The sequence below is a fragment of the Engraulis encrasicolus genome, chromosome 19 (assembly GCF_034702125.1).
Source record: "Engraulis encrasicolus isolate BLACKSEA-1 chromosome 19, IST_EnEncr_1.0, whole genome shotgun sequence".
NCBI classification, from domain to species: Eukaryota; Metazoa; Chordata; class Actinopteri; order Clupeiformes; family Engraulidae; genus Engraulis; species Engraulis encrasicolus.
The window spans coordinates 36,289,514-36,314,149 of NC_085875.1; the positions used below are offsets into that span (position 1 = coordinate 36,289,514).

General features: G+C 46.7%; 1 protein-coding gene across 1 annotated transcript in view; it reads left to right on the top strand.

The window, feature by feature from the left end:
* Window positions 1-24,636, top strand: part of syne1b (spectrin repeat containing, nuclear envelope 1b) — a 204,358-nt gene that overhangs the window by 141,048 nt on the left and 38,674 nt on the right. Inside the window, exons 102-124 of the mRNA XM_063184266.1 lie at window positions 258-425; window positions 2,252-2,392; window positions 2,960-3,076; window positions 3,448-3,624; window positions 5,059-5,259; window positions 7,330-7,491; window positions 10,089-10,283; window positions 11,056-11,187; window positions 12,103-12,203; window positions 12,735-12,888; window positions 13,309-13,437; window positions 13,762-13,893; window positions 14,530-14,745; window positions 15,341-15,442; window positions 16,326-16,445; window positions 17,212-17,412; window positions 18,002-18,175; window positions 18,608-18,739; window positions 19,338-19,534; window positions 20,195-20,327; window positions 21,754-21,936; window positions 23,365-23,514; window positions 23,953-24,129. Of these exons, the coding sequence (XP_063040336.1) occupies window positions 258-425; window positions 2,252-2,392; window positions 2,960-3,076; window positions 3,448-3,624; window positions 5,059-5,259; window positions 7,330-7,491; window positions 10,089-10,283; window positions 11,056-11,187; window positions 12,103-12,203; window positions 12,735-12,888; window positions 13,309-13,437; window positions 13,762-13,893; window positions 14,530-14,745; window positions 15,341-15,442; window positions 16,326-16,445; window positions 17,212-17,412; window positions 18,002-18,175; window positions 18,608-18,739; window positions 19,338-19,534; window positions 20,195-20,327; window positions 21,754-21,936; window positions 23,365-23,514; window positions 23,953-24,129 (3,594 nt within the window). The remainder of the gene's footprint in view (window positions 1-257; window positions 426-2,251; window positions 2,393-2,959; window positions 3,077-3,447; window positions 3,625-5,058; window positions 5,260-7,329; window positions 7,492-10,088; window positions 10,284-11,055; window positions 11,188-12,102; window positions 12,204-12,734; window positions 12,889-13,308; window positions 13,438-13,761; window positions 13,894-14,529; window positions 14,746-15,340; window positions 15,443-16,325; window positions 16,446-17,211; window positions 17,413-18,001; window positions 18,176-18,607; window positions 18,740-19,337; window positions 19,535-20,194; window positions 20,328-21,753; window positions 21,937-23,364; window positions 23,515-23,952; window positions 24,130-24,636) is intronic.

Below are 24,636 nucleotides of genomic sequence, written 5' to 3' on the forward strand. Positions count from 1 at the left end.
TCACAACAACGACATTAGTTTAATCATTTAAAGCGTTGACAATTTTGAAAGCATGAATTTACTTAATTTTAAGAGCCTGCGACAGCAAAATTTACACGTCACGTCATCTACCCATATAATATTTACATCTATGAAAAGAACCAACAAAGGATCACATTCTGTTAGTGTGGTGTTAAGCACATGTTATTCTATTATTCTGAATGAAACTCCATCCTTGTGTGTTTCTTTTGTGCTTTCCCCGTTTCCCAACACTACAGGAGCTGGCTCAAAAGATCCGGGGCTACCAGGAGCAGATCTCCTCCCTCAACTCCAAGTGTCGGATGCTGACGGTGAAGGCTCGCCACGCCAGCATGCTGCTCAGCGTCAGTGAGGGCCCGGATGACCCCTCCAAGAAGGCCCTGCTAGCACAGCCCTCCGTAGTCATGGTACGGGGAATCGTGGTTGACAAGAGTTTATTGCAAAACGGTGTATCGACCATTTTTGACTTTTGCATTTTATTATTGAAAATGACTGTTCACAGGTCCTATCACATGTGTGTGAATTATTGCCATTCATTTTGAGAACATACTTTTTCAACCTATATAAAATGCATTTTGCAATGTAATGCAATGAAAAATGTCAATTTCCCAACATTCTACAAAATGGAGATACACCGTTTTGCAAATAAACTCTGTATGTCTGTGTGGGTGTGTACTGTGCATGCATATGTCTACTCTTGTGAAGACCAAATGTGCCCAAAACGATAGGAAACCACAAAAAAATGTGACTTGAGAGGATGTAAGTGATGGTCCTTGCGAACTTTAGCAGTGTTGTCTTGATCGCCTTGTTGTTAATGACCAAACTAAACTGTGAAAAAAAACCTTAACCTGACAGGTTAGGGTTTAGGAATGGGCTGTTTGACATTCTTTAGTTTTAGCACAAAGAGAGTCAATGGGAGGTCCTCACTAGTCAGGCCATGCCCTCCTCGTGATGCATAGTATAGTATAGCCAATTGGAGCCAACTGGAGCCAATTTTGGTCCCCTAGGGGAAATTCTTTCTCTGCACTTTATCCCATTTGGACTAGTGAATCACATTGAAGTACACTCACTAGTCCGTAGCAGTGGGCTGCCTGCTGAGCGGCGCCCGGGGAGCAGTGTGGGGGTTAGGTGCCTTGCTCAAGGGCACTTCAACTGTGGTTCGGTCGGGCATTGAACCGGGAACCCTTGGGTTGCCAGTCCAGTGCTCTAACCACTGAGCCACGGCTGCCCCCAGCCTTTGGTGTTGCTTCTAGTCAGGCCAAGATCAATGTAAATATAGTTCCTGATCTCCTGAAAAATCGGGAACTCCACCCACTTTGTCGGACACCAGTCAACCAGTAGGCGGGAGGCGGGTCAACCATGTCGTTTGGGAATCGTTAATTGTTATGCTCTTGGTCAGACCAAGTCTCGAAGATATTTGAAAGTCGATGATAATCAGGCTAGGTCCTCACAAGAGTGGAGTGTGAGAGATTTAAAGGAACAGTCCACCTCATTACAAAAAAATGCTCATATATAGTTAAGTCCCAGTAAAATATGAGAATACATTTTTCTATGTGTTTGCATTACGTAGTTTAACAGCATAGCCATATTAAGCATAGCAATGCAAGTCTATGGGAACAAACAGATCATCATCAAATGTACTTATAAACTTTAAAATGAATGTAAAATTCACCAGAGTGCAAAACAGCAATTTAATACCGTCCTATGATAACGTGTGGCTTGATGCTAATGCTCCCATGTACTTCCAGTGTTAATGCTAAGCTATGCTAATAATTCTGATACCAATAAATCTACAGTAAGTATTGAAAACACTGAGAAGAAAATGTTATGCACATTCATGAATAATGCTTGGAAATACTGCAAATATGTGAAAATAAAAAAGGGTGGACTGTTCCTTTAAATTGATCGGTACGTACTAATGGATGAATTGTGTGTGTGTGTGTGTGTGTGTGTGTGTGCCGTAACGTGCTCCTTGTTACTTGGTGGGCTGTACAGTATATGTGTGCTGGCGTAATTGGTGATACGTTTTTGTTGGTTGCATGCCGACCCCTTTTTCTCTGGTCTTGACGAGACTAATACCCTAATATGTTTCTATCTACCTACTCATCCTTGTGATTGTGACTTGTGTGCGTGCGTGTGTGTGTGTGTGTACCTTGCGTGTATGTGTGTGTTACTGTATGTGTGTGCATGCATCTGTACCCCATGCTGCCACCTCATCCTGCTGCACTGTCAGATGACAGCCGGCCGTTGTCACACGCTGCTGTCTCCGGTGACGGAGGAGTCGGGCGAAGAGGGCACCGGCAGCGAGGTCTCCTCTCCTGCTTTCTGTCGCTCCCCCTCTCCTATCTCTTACGCAGAAGCCTCTCTCTACCAGGTACACTTGACTTGCCACAGCCTTGGCCTGGGGGAAGAAAGCCTGCCTGGCTGTCTGGCTGTCGGGCTCTTCCCTGCTCCGCCACCGCCTTGAATGTGCAAAAATGTGTTTCAAATGATGTGGCTTCATTTTTACCTGTTTCATTTTTTACCTGTTTTATCTGTGTGGATTCAAAGGAATTGTTCCATGTGTTTAGAGGGAAAAAGCGTCAAAAATGATCTGGACTTGAACTTTTTTACGTTTTTTACGTTTTGAACGTTTTTAAAACCAAGACAACAGTGAAACTGCTTATTGCTGTAACCAAAGTACATATATTGGTAACCATATATATACACATAGCTCTGTTCTGCATCTTCATTCAACTGAGCCATCTAGATAGAAAAAATACTTACTTTACTGAGCTTTACTGACATGTCCGTCTGATGTCTTGACTGTACCGCTGTGCATAACCTCTGACGTGTTCCTTTGGTCTGTGTATCTGTGCTGTGTTGACTGTACTGCTTCGCATAACCTCTGACGTGTACCTTTGGTCTGTGTTTCTGTATCTGTGCTCTGTTGCCTGTCCAGATGGGGAGGAGTACCCTGACTCGCACCACAGCTCTACAGGAGCTGTACGACCCCACCCTGGAGTCAGTGGCCAACCTGGATGACCTGCAGCGCTCCTGGGAAACACTCAAAAATGTGGTACGCTTGTAGAACACTCTGGTAACATGGTGTTCCTCTTGATAATAACTTGTGAACAGAGACATCACCAATGATTAAAAAAAATATATATATACGTATATCACTTATATAAATATAAATTAAATTAAAAAAAATAAATAAATTAAATTATGAAGAATCTCAGTGTTTGTAGATAATATATATATCTATGGTAGTGTTTCTATTGCAACATAGAAATAATCAAACTCGTGTCATCAATTTAGTTTTACCAAATTTTAACGCGTGGTAGTCTTCTCTGTTCAAACCATTTTATTTTCATTCAAATCATTCTTTAAAACCATTTGTAAACTGGGGTCGCTAACATAGAGTCCAAACTTGTCCCATGTGTCCAGATCAGTGAGAAGCAGCGCAGCTTGTATGAGGCTCTGGAGCGACAGCAGCGCTACCAGGGCTCCCTGCAGGCCATCTCCTCCAAGATGGAGGCCGTGGAGGCCCAGCTGAGGCAGGAGAGCAGCCAGGCTGACCCCGACCCCGACCGCAGCCCCGACGACCAGCTCGACCACCACCAGGTCAGGATGCAGTGCAGCGGAGAGAGTGGAGCATGTGTCATGCTATTACATTACATTACATTACATTACATAGCATTAAAGGGACAGTTTGGTCAATTTCAACATGCAGTTGTATTGCTCACGCTACCCTTGACTTGTCAGTACCTGGTGATGCCACATTTTTCGGCTCAGCCCTTTCCGAGATATGAGCAATTCTAATGGGGGCAGCGTTTGTTTACATTTTTAAAAAATGAAACATAGGCCAACTCCAAATATTTTCCCAAAAGATACCCCTGTTTGCTAGTTGTCTGCTGATGTTTTTTAACCTTTTGGATGTTTTTGGGAATAAATAAAAATGGTTTTTTTGAAATGTAAACAAAGAGCTGCCCCCATTACAATGACCAGGATCTCGGAAACGGCTGAAGAAGAAGAAAAAAAAATCTCAGGCACTGACAAGTCCAGGGTAGTGTGAGCATTACAACTGTATGTTGAAATTGACCAAACTGTCCCTTTAACTATCAACTTTATTAGCAGATGAAAAGTGCACAGGAAATACAGTATACAGAGCAACAAGTGCAGATGCTAAGTAGGGTTAGTTTTTTTTAAGTATAACAGCACAGGGTTAGATACAGTAGAGTGCACACACAAACACATCATGCCACAGATTCATACCATAGTGGCTCGGGACTGAAGTAGCACAAGCATTAGTGTAGTAGATAGTCACGAAACAGAAGAGTCTCTCTACTACCGTAGATAGATCACAATATGCCTGAAATATTCGGAAATGCCTTCCTTCAAAAGTGTGCAATGATTTGTAGAATCATTGTGGAGAAAGCTGTCACAATATAAGGAAGAGAGAGAGAGTGGGGCGTACCGTATATCGCAATACAAATGACAGTACTTGCCCATCATAGTTTTTGCATGTAGTATCAGCAGTTTTTAATGTACTGTGTAATGAAATGCAGAATCCACTGTGGTGAAAGACATGACAATATAGTTGTTCAGTCACTAACAAGCTTTTGTCCATTCTTCAGAGACATTTGCAAAACCTTAAATGCAGTTAGCACCCCATGGGATTTTCCTAGTCATACAGTTAACACGTTTTATATAACTTTTGGTAACACTTTATTTTAATGGTTCACTATTACAGTGGATCTACCACATTAGGTACAGTGTAATATCCATTGTAAGAATATTCAATACCATTCAATACCAGTATAATACCATGTACCAAACCTAACCCTAAGCCTAACCCTAGATGTAAGTACAAAATTGGTACATGATGTTACAACATGGTATTAAATATTGTTACACTTGTTATTACACTGTACCTAATGTGGCAGATCCACTGTAATAGTGAACCATTAAAATGAAGTGTTTTAAGTTTCAGCATATGTAACATGTGTCATGTTTTTTTTAAACTTTACATGCATTGACATGGTGCAATCTCTCCAGACTCTGATGGACGAGGTGCAGAGTCTTCAGGAGGAGATTGACGCTCTCCACAGCGGCTTCTCCGAGGAGCTGGCGTCAGACGGCCTGGACCCCGAGCCCGACCCGGCCCACCAGCTGGCCCTGCAGTCCAGCCTGTCGGTGCTGGCAGAGAGGATGGCCACCATCCGCACCAAGGCCTCTGGCAGGGGACAGCTACTGGAGGCAAGGACCAGCCCAGCCACACTGCCTCATACAATAACAATATTATTATGTGAAAAAGTGAAAGCCCATTGGGAAACTCCAACTCCCATTGTCATTGTGACACAGCACTCCACAGCACACAAGTGAACACTGCACACTGCACACAACGAAATTGCATTTATGCCTCACCCGTGCAAGGGGGCAGCCCTCAGTGGCGCCCCATGGGGAGCAGTGCGGTGGGACGGTACCATGCTCAGGGTACCTCAGTCATGGAGGAGGATGGGGGAGAGCACTGGTTGATTACTCCCCCCACCAACCTGGCGGGTCGGGAGTCGAACCGGCAACCTCTGGGATGCAAGTCTGACGCCCTAACCGCTCACCCATGACTGCCCATCATTATCATATATCATATCAGATAATATTATCATATATCATACCGTAACAGCTACTGGAGGCAAGGACCAGCCCAGCCACACTGTCTCATATAATAATAATATTTTCCAGGGCTCTAAATTCACACCAGCCAACCGGCCAAATGCTGGTGAAATTTCAATTTGGCTGTTAGAAAAACAACTTCCTAGCCACTTTGTCCCATAAGTGAGTGTGCGTTTGGCCAGTAAGATCTACTAGCCATTTTGGCTGGTGATGAAAAAAGTTATTTTAGAGCCCTGATATTATCATATATCATATCATATAATATCATATAACATTATCTATCTCATATAGTAATACTCCTGTACACAGCATAGAATGTAATCTCTCGCACATTTATTTCATATAAAACTCTAATATTCCCCACATGCCACACATATACAATCCTCACATTTACCCATATTTGGAGGGCCCACTGATGCATTATGTTACATTAAATAGGAAAACTGACGCAGCTAACATCTCCATGATGGAATCTGCGTGGAGCTCTCCTAACGCCGGGGACACATGTACTGTAGGCGAAACGAGCAAAGCGTAGAGGGGAGTGTTCCATTCTGACAGCTCAAGGGTCATCAGGTCATCATAGCAGGGAATGAAACATTTAGTTTGTTGATTAGATTGGCCACCTCAGGCGAAATTCGCTCCTCATTTGCATGATAATAAACTTGGTCGAATGTTTTTCGCTTCTGTTCGCTTGATTCCGCCTGTCTGATGGGAGTGAATGGTGAAGTTTGCTTCGCTTGGCCAAATTTGCACGTTACTAGTGCCTCTTTTTCACTGCCATTTTTCTGGTAGGCCTAGAGCTCGACACAGCACGACTCGGCTGCCAATTTTTGCTATTTGAATAAGCACGACACAGCTCAATTGTAAAGCAAAAATTGGCGGCCGAGTCGCGCTGTATCGAGCTGTAGGCCTACCAGAAAACCGGCAGTGGAAAAGAGGCATATGTGTCCCCTTTGTAAAGCTCTCTCCTCTCTCCTCTCTCCTCTCTCCTCTCTCCTCTCTCCTTTCTCCTCTCTCCTTTCTCCTCTCTCCTCTCTCCTCTCTCCTCTCTCCTCTCTCCTCTCTCCTCTCTCCTCTCTCCTCTCTCCTCTCCTCCTCTCTCCTCTGTCTCTCCCCTGTCCTCTCCTCTCTCCCCATCCCTCCTCTCTCCCCATCCCTCCTCTCTCTCCTCTCTCCCCATCCCTCCTCTCCTCTCTCCCTCCTCTCTCCCCATCCTCTTCTCTCCTCTCCCCATCTCCTCTCTCCTCTCCTTTCTCTCTCCTCTCTCCTCACCCTCTCTCCTCTCTCCTCTCTCCTCTCTCCTCTCTCCTCTCTCCTTCTCTCTCCCTCTCTCCCCTCTCTCCTCCCCTCTCCTGTTCTCTCCTCTCCTCCTCTCCTCTCTCCTCTCTCCTCTCCCCTCCTCTCCTCTCCTCTCCTCTCCTCTCCTCTCTCCTCTCTCTCTCCTCTCCTTTCTCTCCTCTCTCTCCTCTCCTCTCCTCTCCTCTCCTCTCCTCTCCTCTCCTCTCCTCTCTCCTCTCTCCTCTCCTCTCTCCTCTCTCCTCTCTCCTGTCTCCTGTCTCCTCTCTCCTCTCTCCTCTCTCCTGTCTCCTCTCTCCCCTCACCTCTCTCCTCTCCTCTCCTCTCTCCTCTCTCCTCTCTCCTCACCTGGTGCTGCAGGAGCGTATGAGCCATCGCCTGGAGGGCCAGCAGCGGGAGGAGCTCCTGGAGGAGTGCCACGCCCAGGCCGACCAGCTCCACCAATGGATGCTCAGCACCCGCAGCGGACTCTGCTCCACCTTCCCAGACGCAGACGCTGAGGAGCAGCTGGACGACTGTCAGGTTAGTGATTCTAAAAGTGTGGTCCGGGGACCACTGTTAGTCCGCGACAGAGCTGAGGTGGTCCACGGGGGGATTTTTACTTTTCCAAGACGAGCTAGCAGTAGGCTATATTTGTAACATAATCATTTTAATTTAGTTTAAGTATTGTAATGTGAATAAAAAGTCAGTGATCTGCATCAAAATTAGCATTGTCAAATTAACACCGCTCAACTGTCAATTCAGTTGACAGGTGGTCCCTGAACATTTTTAGGGGGACAAAGTGGTCCTCGGTCTGGACAGGTTTCAGAAACACTGGGCTAGAGCTAAGCAAATCTTTGCACAGTCAGCTTTAGTCGTTTTGCTTTGGGCTTTTAAATCCTTTATTCGGACAGGACCGTGAGAGAGGGAGAGTGAGAGAAAGAAGATGAGTGGGACAGAGATGGGTGAAGGATTGGGGAACAATCCCGTGTTGGACTCGAACCGGGGTCCCAAGATTTATGGTTAGGCACCTTAGCCCAGTGTTTCCCAACCAGGGGTATGTGCACCACAAGGGGTACGCGAGCACACTGCAGGGGGTACTTGGAAAAATGTTATTATTGTAACAAATGTATGGAGCAGTCACATCAGGACAGAGAAAGCGATATAGAACATTAGGATTAGGGGGTACTCAGGGCACAACTAAGATGCTTAAGGGGTACACAAGACAAAAAAGGTTGGGAAACACTGCCTTAGACCACCGAGCCTATACATGTATTTTAGGGACTTAGTTTTAGGCTTTATTGTGAGAGGAATGTGAAGAGTGGGACAGAAAATGAGAGGGAGAGGGATGGGATAGGGTAAGGAGATGACCCAGACAGGACTCGAATCTGAGTGCCAACGGGCAAGTTGCCAGTTCACGGTATTATATGGTCCATTAGCATCATGTGCCACGGCACCCCCATATTTTTCTTCTCAGACAGGACAGTGAAGTAGATACAGGAAGGGAGTTGAGAGAGAGTGCCTTGGAAGGGCTGGCAAAGGACCCAGGCCAGAATCGAACCCGGGTCGGCCGCGTAGTAGATGAGTGCCCTACCCTATCAGCCACGGTAGGGCCCCCGCAACAGAACTTTTAACAGCTTATGAATTTGCAGATGATGTGTAAAAACATCTGTGTAAGAGGAAACTCCATGAGTCAACTCCATGAGTTAAAATTGCAAAATGAGGTACTTCTAAGCACAGGGCAGTGAACTAAAGGAAAGCAGAGAGAACAGCTGATGCACACTGTGTTAAAAAAAATAACCCTGAAATGGCATTGGGAGATTTTTCGAAAGGATCAAAAACATCATGGCACAGCACAACCAACATGAAAAAAGGAAGACTCTAGCTCTTATTTTGCCTCTCAGAGGAAGCTTAGAGGAAGTGCAAGCAGGAGCATTATCTGTGGTTGTGGTGGATCATTTAAATGGTTAGTGACTTAGCGGCTGTAGCCCATCCAACGCTAATCTGCTTATGCAAAGGCCTGCGCTGTGTGTGCGTGACTTCGTCCAATCCCGTGCCAAGGCATCTCCAGCTTTGTCCCAGGGTCCTCGCAATGATCTGAGGTGATTAGCTCAGCGCAGCACAGCCGTGTTGGCGTTGGTGGTGGGAAGTGGGCGTCTCCCTGTGTGTGTTTGCATATTAATGAGGCGCGAGGGGATCTCCCATCCCGGGGGATGACTACAGCAGGGGGAGGGGCAACACCTGTTGTGGTCGGGAAATGTCGGCTCAGGACAGGAGGAGATGTCGCAGAGCTAGGCTTGACTCCCCTCTAATATCACTGACGCTACTGTAGCCTCTAGTAGTTCTGCTCTCCACTAGCCTAGATAGCTTAAGAAAAACTACGCACGTCCTCTTGATTTTGAATTTGAGAAGGGCTGGGAAGCGGTGGCGGTGGACAGGATTTTCCCCTGTGCTGTCCTGTCTGGTGCGGTGCTGTGCTGTCCCGTGTGGTTTCCTGCTGAGCTGTTTTGTCAGTTTAGTATCTTGATTTGAGAAGGGCTGGAAAGCGGTGGTGGAGGGCAGGATTTCCCCTGTCCTGTCCTGTGCTGTGCTGTCCCGTGTGGGTTCCTGCTGAGCTGTTTTGCCAGGCGCAGTGCGGTGCGGCAGCAACATGTACTCTGAGCACGGCTCATGAGGGATTACACAGCTCTCTACCCTGGCCATGGTGGTGCTTTAGCGGGAGACCAGTGGGCGTCGGCCGGGCTCGGACTCGGGTGACCATCTCCGTGACAGGAAAAAGAAGGACATATTTTAGGACGGGGTGTTTGGGGGTCCTCCCTCAAGAAAATGTGTGTTTCTTAGATACAATTTAATGCATTTTAATGCATTTTTGTCCGGCTTAATGCTGTGCCTTACGCCGGACAAGGCACTGAAAAGACGGACGGTCCGTCCTAAAGACGGACGTCTGGCCACCCTAGCTCGGACACAGAGGAGGCCTGCGACGATGACGATGATGAAACCGGCGGCGGGCGCAGGCTGACTTGCGGACCCCTAACCCCTCCCCAACCCCCTCACCCTCCTCACCCTCCTCACCCCCCTCCTCTTCCTGACCTCCCCTCCCCGTGATGTTTGAGCTGGCCTCTCTGCTGCTGCTCCTGCAGAATGCGCTGGGCGAGCTGGAGGAGAAGGTGGGGGCCCTGGAGGAGCTGCTGTGGCGGGGGGAGAGCCTGCAGCAGGAGGCCCCGCGGGAGGAGACGCGACGGCAGGCCGAGCTGCTCACCACGCGCCTCCGCACCCTCAAGGGGAGCCTGCTGGAGCTGCAGAGGATGCTGCAGGACAAACAGCAGCACCTGCAGGTGGGTTCCAGGAGAGGTGCGTGTGTGTGTGTGTGTGTGTGTGTGTGTGTGTGTGTGTGTGTGTGTGTGTGTGTGTGTGTGTGTGTGTGTGTGTGTGTGTGTGTGTGTGCGCGCGCGCGCGTGCGTCCATGTGTGTGGGAGCCTTCTGGAGCTGCAGAGGATGCTGCAGGACAAACAGCAGCACCTGCAGGTGGGGCTCAGGGTTAGGGTGTGTGTGTGTGTGTGTGTGTGTGTGTGTGTGTGTGTGTGTGTGTGTGTGTGTGTGTGTGTGTGTGTGTGTGTGTGTGTGTGTGTGTGTGTGTCTGTGTGTGTGTGTGTGTGTGTCTGTGTGTGTGTGTGTGTGTGTGTGTGTGTGTGTGTGTGTGTGTGTGTGTCTGTGTCTGTGTCTGTGTCTGTGTGTGTGTGTCTGTGTGTGTGTGTGTGTGTGTGTGTGTGTGTGTGTGTGTGTGTGTGGCTGTGGCTGCTGGAGCTGCAGAAGATGATGCAAGACAAACAGCAGCACCTCCGTCTGTGTGTGCGTTCGTGTGTGTGTGTGTGTGTGCGCGCTCGTGTGTGTGTGTGTGTGTGTGTGTGTGTGTGTGTGTGTGTGTGTGTGTGTGTGTGTGTGTGTGTGTGTGTGCGCGCGTTCGTGTGTGTATGTGTGTGCGCGCGTTCGTGTGTGTTTATGATAAAATAATAATCACTTTTAATCAGGCTTTCCTCACCAACATCAGTCTGAGTGAAATCTGAGAAGTGATGACCCCATTTGACTTGTGTCTTTTCTTCTCTCCAGGTGTGTGTGCAGGAGCAGGATGATAGTGAGTCGGACTCCACCCTCTCCCAGAGCTCCACGGTGCAGGACTGGCTGGAGCAGGCGCGCTCCACACGCACACAACAGCAGCAGGACACCCTGCAGAGGCAGAAGGTACCAGTCCATACACAGGCTAGTGTTTGTAGTACTCGTGGCAGGTCTTGGTCTTGAGACCGGTCTTAAGACCATTTTTTCTGCTGTCTTGGTCTTGTCTTGATCTCGACTAATCAAGCCACTCATGCTCACCACAAAACCTTAGCATGACACGATGTTAAACAAGATGTCGTGGTGTATTTTGTCTAGTTTTAAATGAAAGCATGATTATTTTAGTCCAGAGAGTTGAACCTAATTATGGTACTTACTGTATGTTCTTAAGTTCTCACTACTTCACAGTTCATAATCTCTAGCAGTCTACGTCCCGTCTGTTTTTGGTCTTGGCTTGGTTTCGCCCTGTCTTGGTCTTGGTCTCGGTCTCTGTCTTGTTCTCGATTCCCTCCGGTCTTGGTAATGTCTTGATCTCGGACTAAGCAGTCTCGACTACATCCCATCACCTTCAACACATTTCAAATGAGCTAATTAGCTTAATAAGTCAGCTGATGCTTAAATGAGTCATTATCAGTGAGGACAGTGACTCTCCCGATCCACTGTCTGACATTGTGCGCTGTCACCTTTTACGTGCACACACGACTCGCTCGAACGTGTCAAGTCACATTTTATCACCCTCACATTAACATCATCTCACATTCGATAGCTGTTGAATCGTTATTGTCTACATGCTGGGGACAGTCTACACTTATCTACTCTTGTCTGTCTGTGGTTAGTTCTTTTCTCTCTCCCTCTCTCTCTCTCTCTCTCTCTCTCTTTCGCTGCGTGCACAGTATTCTGACTAAACTGTATCATACTTATTGCACGGTTTTCAAAACATACACATGTGTATGCTTCCTGTGCTGTGTGTGTGTGTGTGTGTGTGCCTGTGTGTGTGTATATGCGTGGGTCTGCGTGTCCGTGTGTGTGTGTCTGTGTGTGCAGGAGTTGGAGGAGCAGCTGGCAGAGCAGAAGCGTCTGCTGCAGTCGGTGGCCACCCGGGGAGAGGAGATCATGACACAACAGGCCTCTCCCAGCGGATCCAGGTACACACAGCACAGTCACACTAACCTGGTCCTGATCATCCCATAATACTACCACCTCCTCTCACTTCAGACCTAGCCAGGCCTCTCCCAGCGGATCCAGGTATGCCACTGGCGTATATACAGTACATGGACAGCATCCTTCTATTGGATTCCATTCAATGGTTTTGAAGTATCCGCAATTGATCCGCGAGGATTCCACCGCCCTAAATGTCTGGATTCGTACCTTAGCAACGCTGAGAACAAGCGATGAAAGGACAAATTCTAACTGTCAATCAAATCAACTAACAATGCTCATTGGTCATTTATTTGGATTATGTTGGCTTGTTTGAAACGGACGGTAAATTACTTTTTCCACGACATAGAGTAGACTCTGCAAGAATTGGCAAGGGGAGGCACTGTTTCACGTTTCCCGTAGAGATGAATGGGAAATGGCAGGTTCTCTTTGATGACTCTTTGGTACTCTGTCATTCTCTCTCTGTCCATTTCCCTACCTTACCCATTTTTTTGTTTTCCGTCTCTCCCTGTCCTCAGTGTAACTGATCCTCTGGAGATGCTGGAGCAGGATGCTGAAGTACCAGCGTTGAGTACGGAGCAGAGAAGACAGAGGTGGGAGCGCCTGACCAAAGATCTGGCCACCAAACTTCAGCTTCTCCAGAAGAACCTGGAACAGGAGCAGGGCCAACTGGTACGTCCATGCGCTCTGCTCTCTACATCTCAGGATTCCTTTGCGCACTCCATGCCAGGCATTCCGTGTTGTAGATACAAACACGCATGCCTATTTACTGTACATTCATGAGCAATCGCAAGCTCCATGTCCATGTGGCACCCCAGGGCTGGGCTAGGGGAGAAATTGGGCCCAGGCACTTTTGGCTTGATGCGAAAGTGCTGAAAATAGGGGCCCACGAGGGTGCGGGGCCCACCGGGAAATGCCCGCTGTGTCAGGTGGCCAGTCCAACCCTGTGGCACCCACTTGGCATTCCTGTCGTCATCTTCCTGTTGAAAGCTCACATCCATATGCACTGTTCCATAAGACAACTATATGGCTTGACCATACCAGTATTATTGAGTTTACACAGAGTTAACACAGAGTTCCTTTGCTTTGCAGGTAATCGCGAGAACACCAGTGAGCCCATCCACACCTGTACTGAAGGCAGAGCAGCCCATCCCAGAGCAGTCCTCACTGACACCCCTGTATCAGGGCTTCAGACAAGCAGTGGAGGCCAAGGACAACCAGGTAATAGACAGCTTTGACACTCTTAGTCAAGTCAACTGTAGTCTATATAGTATATAACTATAGTCAACTATAACATATTGCTGCTGTAGCTCTGGATCCCTTCTGCTGTCTCTGGGACTGAAACACAAAAAATGCACCTGGCCGATGTCATTGCATAGTTCAAGTGTAAACAAACATTCGTTGGGACGAATAAAGTTTTCTAAAGTGAACTGATCTCTGTCAGATCAGTTCACTTTCGAAAACTTTATTCGTCCCAACGATGGGCATTTTGTTTTGACAGTCCTACTACTCTGAATGGTTTTGTGTGTGTGATTGTTGTTGTAGGACACTGTGGAGGAGGAGCTGTACTCTGCCCTCTCTGCCACCTCCTCATGGGTAGACACGGTGGAGAACACACTCTTCTCTGGACCCCTGCTGCTGGCCGAGAACACACAAACACAGCTGGCCAAGGAGGAGGTACGTACAAGTACATTCAATGGTTTATAGAGTGATTATTACTATATATGCCTCTTTTGTAGTGATGGGCAAAATTGATTCATTAGTTCACAATGCAGTTCCACATATTCCAAATGAATTGGTTTTACCTGTCCATTTCAGCCAGGTGATTGGCTGGTTGATTGATAACCTGATTGAATTGGACAGGTAAAACCAAGTCACTTGGAATATGTGGTACTGGATTGTAACTAATGAATCCAATTTGCCCATCATTGCTCCAGTGCTAAGTCAAATAATTCAATAGCTATTCGATGGGGACATTCGATGGGGATTTATATAAATTGTCAATAAATACATTTTTGGACGTGGCGTGAATATATACCTCTTTTTATACATTTGTCTTGCAAGTTGAGCGCACCTATTCTTTTCAACCATTGTATTGATGAACAAGAAGTCTAGGTAGCAGACACACACGTATTAGTACTACAGTATACAAACATACTCTACTGTATACAATGTGTCTTATAATAAATCTGTCGTGTAACACGAATTCATCTCGCACTTGCTCCATAGTCTCTGAGGCAATGTATGTATGCTACTTGACACCTTAATTTCCCTCGGGATCAATAAATGATATGCTACTCTACTACTCTCTAGTCTCTGAGGCAAGGCGTGAGCCAGGTAGCTGAGGAGGTGAGCCAGAGCTGGGGGCGGCTGGGGGCGGCAGCAGGAGCGGGGCTGTGTGGAGACGACCAGCCCCTGATGGAGGAGACCCTAGAGAGCCTGGGACACAGGCTGCAGCTCCTGGACACGGCTCTGGGCGGCCGCTGTGACAACATCAGGACCAGGATGGAGGAGATCACTGCCTTCCAGGTAAGGGGACTCGACGTCCTTCAACGATCTGGGCTTATTTAGTCAATCATGTCTAAAGTTGTTTCGGTTGTACAGTATGTCTCATTGTGCTTGGTACACAGTAAAAAAGTGCAGTGTTAATTCAGCACTCAATACACTGTAGAAGATGTTAAATTGACTCTCTAAGAGTTGAATTAACACCACACTTTTTACGGTGCATATGGTGTCCTGCATCATGAAATACAGTACACCCTCTGCATTTCTGGGCTGACAGCTCAGCAGAATCCATTGTGTACTTAACATGATGTAACAGAATAGAGATGGGTTTCATTCAGTGTATACTGGAAGAATGTGGAATTACAGTGACTCAGTTTGCATTAAATCTATGTGCTTCAAATATAGTAATGACATTATATGGTAATTTGGTTAAATTACATTTGACCGTTGCTTTTGTACTGCACCGAGAGATTTCATGAATATTAGTAAGGTGTGCACCCTGTCGGTATTCCCACTGTAACTGAATGGCTGTGAGTGAGGAGCATTGAAGTTTGGTTGAGTTTGAGCCTTGGAGAGTGTAATGGAGTGGTGGTGGTGACCGTGTGTCCTCCCTCCTCAGGAGGAGCTGAGGCTGCTGGGAGCTGCTCTGGCCGACAGGAAGTGTGAGATCCTGCAGAAGATGGTGGGCATCCTGGACCAGCCAGCACAGCAACAACAGGAGGTACAGTACTCACACACAAATACTATGTGTTACAATAAGCTCAGTGGAAATCAAGTTTCAAACATGTCTCTACTCTTAGCCTTCGTCTCAAAGGCAATACAACTCGTGCACACACACACCATGTACAACTAAAACATAAATGTTGCCATCTCATGCATTGCACCAGAGTTAGCCTCAAAGCTAATTTACACCTGCAGTCCCTGGTAGGACATAACACATCAAAATTTAGGAACATACACACATACAGTATATATTTATATGACCAGTGTTGTCATTGTCTGCCAGCTCATATCAGACTGTGGGACATCACCAAAATCTTCAAAAAATATTCTTAAACAGTGGCTGAAAACAAACTAGACATGAACATGGCATGAACATTGTTTACATTTGTTTTAATTTTTTGTGTTTTTCATGTAGTTGATGTTTTTGATGTGTGGGTAAATGTCTCCTGCCATGCTGTACTGTTTGTTTCATTGTTATTTGTTTTATTATGCAAATCTACCTTAGGACAACGGATGAAATATTGCAACTATGTTAACTCTAGCATATTTATATTGATGCTTTTTAGCTGATGTATTGATTAATATGCATTGTCCTATCCATATAAACTAGTGTTTCTCAACGGGGGCGCTACAGCCCCCCAGGGAGTGGGGGGGGGGGGGGGGGGAGAAAGATATAGCTGAGAGAACCTAAGTTGTCATTGGGTAGCATTAGTCTGTAGTCTGTTTTGTTTTTCAATATTAAGGGGGTGTTGGCAAGCTTATGATGAGGTCAGGGGGGCGTTGGGTGGCTTATGATGAGGTCCAGGGAGCGTTTGTTCAAAAAAGGTTGAGAACCACTGAAATAAACGAGTGAATGACTGAGCTATTGTGTTGTTGTGCAGATCGTGGCTGAGGCAGAGGAGATCCTGCGTGAGCTGGAACAGAAGCTGAGTGAGCTGAAGACCAGAGGAGGCCAGCTGCAGCCAGACCAGGCCACCACCAACCAGCTGCTTAAACTACAGGTACACACACACACACACACACACACACACACACACACACACACACACACACACACACACACACACACACACACACACACACACACACACACACACCCACACACACACACACACACACACACACACCTGCAGCCAGACCAGGCCACCACCAACCAGCTGCTTAAACTACAGGTATACACACACACACAGACACACACACACACACACACACACACACACACACACACACACACACACACACACACACACACACACACACACACACACACACACCTGCAGCCAGACCATGCCACCACCAACCAGCTGCTTAAACTACAGGTATACACACAGACACACACACACACACACACACACACACACACACACACACACACACACACACACACACACACACACACACACCACACACCACACACACACACCACACACACACACCTGCAGCCAGACCAGGCCACCACCAACCAGCTGCTTAAACTACAGGTACAGGAGCACACACACACACACACACACACACACACACACACACACACACACACACACACACACACACACACACACACACACACACACACACACACACACACACACACACACAATAGACACACACACACACACACACACACACACACACAATAGACACACACACCCACCCACCCTGCTACACGCATGTGCACGCAGTGTATGTAGATGAGCACAGTGTCACCCCTTTCTGTTGTCTGACCAAATGCGTGATGCTGCGTTGTTGACATTGATATTGATATTGCAGGACGCCTACGAGGAGTTGATGCTGACAGTGGGCTCGCGCCGCAGCGGGCTGAACCAGAACCTGGCCCTGAAGACCCAGTACGAGCGCGCCCTGCAGGACCTCACCGACCTCCTGGACACCGCGCAGGACAAGATGGCCGCCGGACAGAAGCTCATGGCCAGCTCTGTGGACGAGGTGCACAGTCTGCTCTCCAAACACAAGGTGAAGACGGGAGGGACACTGCACATACTCACTCAACACAACTTGCTGACCATACAGTTCTTGGAAGAGGGACTTTTTTGCCTTTATAATGGCACGATCACACTGAATGCGGATTTTACAGTAGGAGGCAGATGTGTTCTATTGTTTGTTAATGAATATGAGTGTATTCAGCGTTGAATATCAGCGCAAGGCGGATTGCAGATTGTCTGTCTCTCCACCCCGGGCAGACTGAGTAGAAAAAAAAGTTAAACTCAAGGCGCTTCACGTCACCTGGGGTAACCCAGATGCTCTATTATGATACTGTTGTCAACATTAATAACAGATTAGCGATCAAACTCTAGGAGAGCTACGAGCAAAATCTCATCTTCTATTCATTTTTTACAGAGATGAATTTACAAAGCTTGTGTATTATTCACTATAACACTATAACACTGTAACGCCATTATGTTGCGAGTGACAGTATGATCTCCTGGCTGTGAATGAGACACTTGTTTTGGCTTTGCCATCTGAAGTCATCTCTTTTGTTTAAATACCTGGAAAACTCAGGAAAAATACTTCTATGTATCTCATCTTCCCCATCCCCTTCCAGGAGTTTTTCCAAGGCCTTGAGTCTCACACCATCCTGACAGAGACCTTCTTCAGGAAGATCAGCGTGTTTGTGTTGCCGTCGGAGACACAGGAGCTGGAGGAGACGCTGAAACGAGCCCAGAGCATCCTCAAGCAAGCCCACCGGCGCGGAGTGGAGATAGAGCACGTCCTTGAGGTGCGAGCCAGCCAATGGCAGACGATGATGACTAAGGAATAACCCCTTAACGCAGGGCCTCTGTTATAACCTTATTGTCATCAAAATGGTAATGACCAAGTCTTAATGGGTGACCTCAGACTCCTTGCATTGTTATAGCAATGTTGTTATGATGTAGTTGAATGCTTTCAGCAAAGAGAGAATAGGCCCGTTTACGGGCCCATCTGCAGTAAGAGGCTACAGAAGACCGATCAGTGTTGCATAAGCAAGGACCATGTATTCAGTAGATGTGTATAGTTATGACAGTGTGTGTGTGTGTGTGTGTGTGTGTGTGTGTGTGTGTGTGTGTGTGTGTGTGTGTGTGTGTGTGTGTGTGTGTGCGCGCGTGCGCGTGGGCGTGTGTGTGTATCTGTCTGTTTCACCTATGTGTGTGTGTGCGTGTGTATATTGCAGTGCTGGACGCGTGTGGTGCAGGATTGCCACACCCTGTCCCAGGAACTGGTGGCTGCTGAGGACACCCTGGCTGGAGTGGCGGTGCAGGAGGAGTCCGAGGAGAAGCTGACTGAGAGAATCACCCTTTACCAGGTGCTCACTGTTGTTTATTTCCCCCCTAGTGGCTCCTTCCTTGTATGATTAATATACATCTCTCTAGAACAGTGTTTCCCAACCAGGGGTACGTGTACCACTAGGGGTACGCGAGCACACTGCAGGGGGTACTTGAAAAATGTTAAATGTTAACAAATATATGGAGCTTAGTTACATTGGGATGGAGAAAGTGATATAGAACTTGACTTAGGGGGTACTCATGGCACACCAAAAAGGCTTGGGGGTACACAAGACAAAAAAGGTTGGGAAACATTGCTCTAGAATGATGTGAGAGCTTCGGTTCACTTTTTGATTGGGCCTTCCCAAATTTCCCCCCATTTGAGACTGAGTGCCTCCCTATTCTTAATCCTAACCTTTCTTTGGGTACTGTGCCTGGCAGACAATCTGCACAATATTCCAATTCTTATTTGATAGATCCACAGCAGCAATGTGCAATGCATATGTGAAAAATTACTAAGTAATTATTGGCTTTCCTAAAATACAAGGAAGTAAGTAATCATAATAAGCAAGGGGCTACATCCTGACTGCTATCCTCCCTTCCCTCTTCTTCTTCTGTGTCCCCCTTCTATGGCTGCAGGGTCAGCGTGAGCGTCTGGCGGAGCGTCAGCCGGAGCTGCAAGGGCTTCTGGGAGAGGGGCGTCGGCTGCTGCAGGCTCTGGGCTGCCCGGCGCTGGAGAACCAGCTCACGCTGCTGGGGGAGCGCTGGCTCAGCTGCAGCACCAAGGTCAGCAAGGAGCTGCAGCGGCTGGAGGCCATCCTCAAGCACCAGAGCAAGTGAGAGAAACAACCCCCAACCCCCTTTTCAATGAGCTGCTGTGTGAATGTGGGAAAGTGTGTGTGTGTGTGTGTGTGTGTGTGTGTGTGTGTGTGTGTGTGTGTGTGCGTGCGTGTGTGTGTGTGTGTGTGTGTGTGTGTGTGTGTGTGTGTGTGTGTGTGTGTGTGTGTGTGTGTGTTTGTCTGCTTGTGTATGTATGCACCTTCTCACATGAACCCCCGAACATTTGATGCCATGTGACAGCCTCCAGAGCTGGTGTGTGAATGTGGGAAAGTGTATAGGTGTGTATGTGTATTTTGAAAGCGCTTTGAGACAACTTTAGCTGCAGAGGCTGGAGGCATACAGGTTCCCTCGGCTTTGCGGAGCATGCAGTATGCAGCAGACATAGCATAAAGCATAGCATCCAGAGTAATTTCACCCACTTTGTCGGAAACCAATCAATCAGTAGCAAACCTGAGGAGGCGGGTCAACCATGCCGTTTGGGAAACGTTAATTGTTATGCTCTTGGTCAGACCAAATCTCAAAGAGATTTGAAAGTCGATGATAATCAGGCTAACTCGGACCAGTGCTCTGCACTTTTTCAGAGCGGGTGTGTGGAAGGCTTGATGAGGTATGTTGCGAATGATGTCATGTGCCCCAATCCCCATCCTCCTCCTCAGGTACCAGGGGGAGATGACAGAGCTGAGCCAGTGGCTACAGGACGCTCTGGAGCGCCTGGAGTACTGGAGTACTCAGGCCATGGTAGTGGGACAGGATCCAGAGATGGTGCGAGACCACCTGCACACTTTCCTGGTACGCTTTCCTTTGAGACTTATACTTGTATAAGGTTCATTACATATTTGTTTTTTTTCAATAGGCATGTAAAAGAGAAGTATTTTCTATTGTCATAAAGTAGTAGCCACTCCGGTTTCCCATTCAGTGTTTGTATCCAGCCCAGTCTCGTGCCATTTCGTAATACGGTCACGTGTTTTTCGTGACTGGGCTACGAATCCGCCACCTATGTTTTTCGTAACAGTATCACAAATATTATAGTTTTTTTTTTCTCTTGACCGTACTACGAAATGTCATGAGACAGGGTTGGTGTATCATGCATCTCCCATGAGATTTCCAAGGTGTATGTGTCAAGCTTGACCTTGCCAGGAGCCATCATGATGCGGTCAAGAGAACATAGTACAACATCAATGGCTCCAACTGTATCATATTCCACACCATGTCCTCTATTCTCTGTTATGTTTTATTAATAACGACTGATGCAAACACACAGTCCTATCTAATGCGCTAATGTGGAGATCACCATGGTATCCAGATAATCTGTTAGCAGATTAATCATATAGGCAGCACCAATCTCTTCTTAGCACAATCTACTATGTTGTATAGAATGACCGTGTCAACCTGAAGCTAATCTAGCTTTGTGTAATCATTCAGTGGGCTTGCTAAGGGCAGAGATAGAGACACCGTTCAAACTTTAAAACGACCAGCCCGAAGATGGCACCCCACTTTCGAATTGTCTGTACTTCTTCTTGGGATTTTTTTTCGTTATTGTCGTATTTCTGTGACTGTTCCCATTGAAATGAATGGTGGAATGTTCAGGCTGATGATGTCATAGATAAAACACTGATAATGAGATAATGATAAAAAGATAATGTTTTTCAATCATAAAATCTGAAACCTTTCACCTAAAACATACTTAAAACTTTATCAGAGAAGTCTGAAATCTGACTGGTGGCAACTCAATGCCTTTGGGCACACTAGCCATGGTCAAGACGATCTGCTGCAGTTCAAACCGAGCATCAGAATGGTGAGTGGGAGTGACTGAAAAGTTAGTGACTGTACTGTAAAGCCAGGCTCAAACTACACGACTAGCGATTGTGTGTCCGATTTTGGCGTCGGGGTGCAATGCACACTAGAAGAGAATCGCAACTGTCAATCTTGTCGCTGCTCGCAGTCACCGAGACAATGCCCGACGTTCTATTTCCAGTCGCAAATATCAAACACTGTTTGATTTCTACGATTTGCGATTGGCGACTCTTTGAGCTGCCAAAGTTCTATCTTGGAACGTTGCTCACAACGAGGAAATCTTTCCCGACAATCGCTTGCAATGGTCCTGGGGGGTAACGTTCCAGCGATTGTCGTAAGGGGGGTTTTCAGCAGAGAATCGGCGCGATAGTCGTGTAGTTTGAGTCAGGCTTAAGTGGATTCTCTGGAATGTGTCCTGCAGGAGTTCTGTAAGGAGGTGGAGAGGCGCTCTCCCCTCAAGGCCTCTGTGACGACCGAGGGGAACCAGCTGCTGCGGCTGAAGCGCATGGACACTGCAGCCGTGAGGTCGGAGTTGGCCCTGGTGGACTCACAGTGGGGGGAGCTGGCCACCCGCATGCCCCTCGTCCAGGAGAGGCTGCACCAGGTACAGTACAGGACCAATCACATGGAGACTAGATGGGAACTGGACAATTCCTGTGATGTTCACTGAATGCATGAATGAATGAGTCAATCAATCAATCAATCAATCAATCAATCAATCAATCAATCAATCAATCAATGACTTATCATCAGATGAATAAGGCCAAACATTAAATGGCCTTTTGGTATCTTGGGGAAATAATTCTATGAATATTAATGTGATCTGTCTTTGCATTGAAGTAATATCAGATCAGATAGGATAGAATAGACTACGTCATGCCAGCATGAAATTTGTCTTTGGTCTCACTGTATACAGGTAAAACCATATATGGACTTTCATTCTATTGTGCGAAACATAAATACATATATTGTATCTTTCCCCTCCCTCTAGCAACCCTTCCCAGAATACGCATCATATACAAGTCAGGCACCAGTTCTAGACCCTTGTTTTTTGCTACACCTGTCTAGCTCAACCCAGATGTAACCCACAGTGTACTAATGAGCACCAATTGCAGCCTAAAGACCACCAGTACTGGTGAACTGCAGCCATGGAGAGTGAGACCACCTGTTTACTAGTGAGCAGCATGGCATTATTATGGACCGACCACCAAGGAGTTTCCCAGCCCTCTGAGGGATTACTCGTTTACACTAACAGGATTAGCTAACACTTTCTCAAAGCTCAGCTGTAGGTGTTCAGTGGGACACGTACAGCAATTATGATTTTGCCGTTTACTGCTCTTTCACCCTAGCCTGTCTGCTGTTGACTTGACACTATGCATGCACTGAATAGCCCGCCCATCCTCTGGGCTTAGTTGGTAGTGTTATACATGCTAGAGGTTAACTTCTTGGCGGAGCAATCTCCTTTAGTTCCTCGTGGCCCAGTAAAACCAGTTCATCATTGTCCAAGATGGCCTCCTTGGGCCTATTTGCTATTAATACATCTCCCAAGAGCTGCTGTTTAATTCATGTTCTGTGCAACAAAGCAAGTGAATGCTAAATGAATGAAATAATTATAGGAATGAATTATAGCAGTAGTAGCAGAGACAGTTTAAAAGTGTCGGTTTAAAATGACTGTTTTAACCATTAGAGATTATGTATGGTAGCCTAAATCTTTCTCATTAAGTACGTAGTACTGCAGTGGTAGTAGTGGTGGTAGTGGTACTACTGTCTACAGTGCTGTTGTCATGAGTTTAACCCGTTAAGACACACCATTATAAATTTGATGTTACCAGAGTGGCAATAACCAAGTCATAGTGCATTAAAGGCCCTGTGATATGTTATAGTAGACTAGTACTATGATAGTTAAATTTTCAATGACTATTACAGCGTACCACAGGAGGTACGGCATGCGTGATGGGGCTATTGTGGTATTCATCCTCCAGCTGTATGTACGTGCATGATGTGATACGTACCTCTTATCTGACCACTACAGCTTCAGATGGAGAAGCTGGCGTCGCGGCACGCCATGTCCGAGCTGGTGGGCTGGATCTCCCTCATGGACAAGGTGCTGCAGGAGGATGAAGAGAACCTCAAATCTGCTGTGGGCTCCACTGTCATCCAGGAGTTTCTGCAGAAGTACAAGGTAGCACAGTTTACCCAATTAGCACAAACATGTTTGGTAACGCTTTACTTTACGGTACAGTAATTAACTGTGTACTTTCTGTAGAACAGCAGGGTAACGGAAAGAAGTTACATGGTATCTAACGGGTAAAAAGGTGGTATTTACAAAGCAAATACCAAGTAATACACATATCTCAACAATTACTATGAAAGTTGAAACTACTGCGTATTTCCTAACAATCTAATCATCTATCTTCTCTCTGTTACCCCATTGTTACCCAATTAATGGTATGTACTCTGTAATTATCCCCTTTTTACCCGTTTTTTTTTTTCTTCTTTTATGTGCCGCTAGCCACTTACCTTTGAAAGACCAATGGTTAAAGATGATTACATTGTTTCACTGTTCTGCTGCTTTTCTTTGCTGTCTATCCCTCTCTCCTTCCCAACTTGACTGCTGTAGGGCTTCAGGGTGGATGTGAACTGTAAGCAGCTGACGGTGGACTTTGTGAACCAGTCGGTGGTGCAGGTCAGCGGGCAGGACGTGGTGGGCAAGCGCAGCGACAAGACCGACTTTGCCGAGCGGCTGGGATCCATGAACCGCAACTGGCAGATCCTGCAGGCCAACATCACAGAACGGGTACAGTATGGGAGGACATTACCATTCTCCCCATGACTTCATGTAGAGCAGGAATGCAGAGTTAATGGCCCAATGATATGGAAGAGCATAGGGGTGTAATAATCTATATGAATCGATGCATCGATCCTATGGCCGACAATCAAATGGAATCGCATCGTACAGTGGGGCATTCTTAAGTGTCGAAAAATAATCAAATCACCATAACATAGTTCCATAACATAACAGAAGTGGAAAAGTAATTGGAAAAAATTGAAGCGAATCGTATCTTGGGGCATATGGAAAAGAATCAAATGCCTCGATGAAATCGGTATTGAATCGGATCGTCATGGAGGCTGTAATTTACACCCCTAGCATGAAGTGGTTGGACTGGGGTGGACATCTTCCTCACTGTCTAAACCCTTCAGGGATCAGTAATGGTCTTGTTTGTTTGCTAGGAGCGGCTTCAGGGACTGAGGTTACAAATTAGGTATCTAGCTACAAATCTTTTATGTATTCACATCTGCAAGC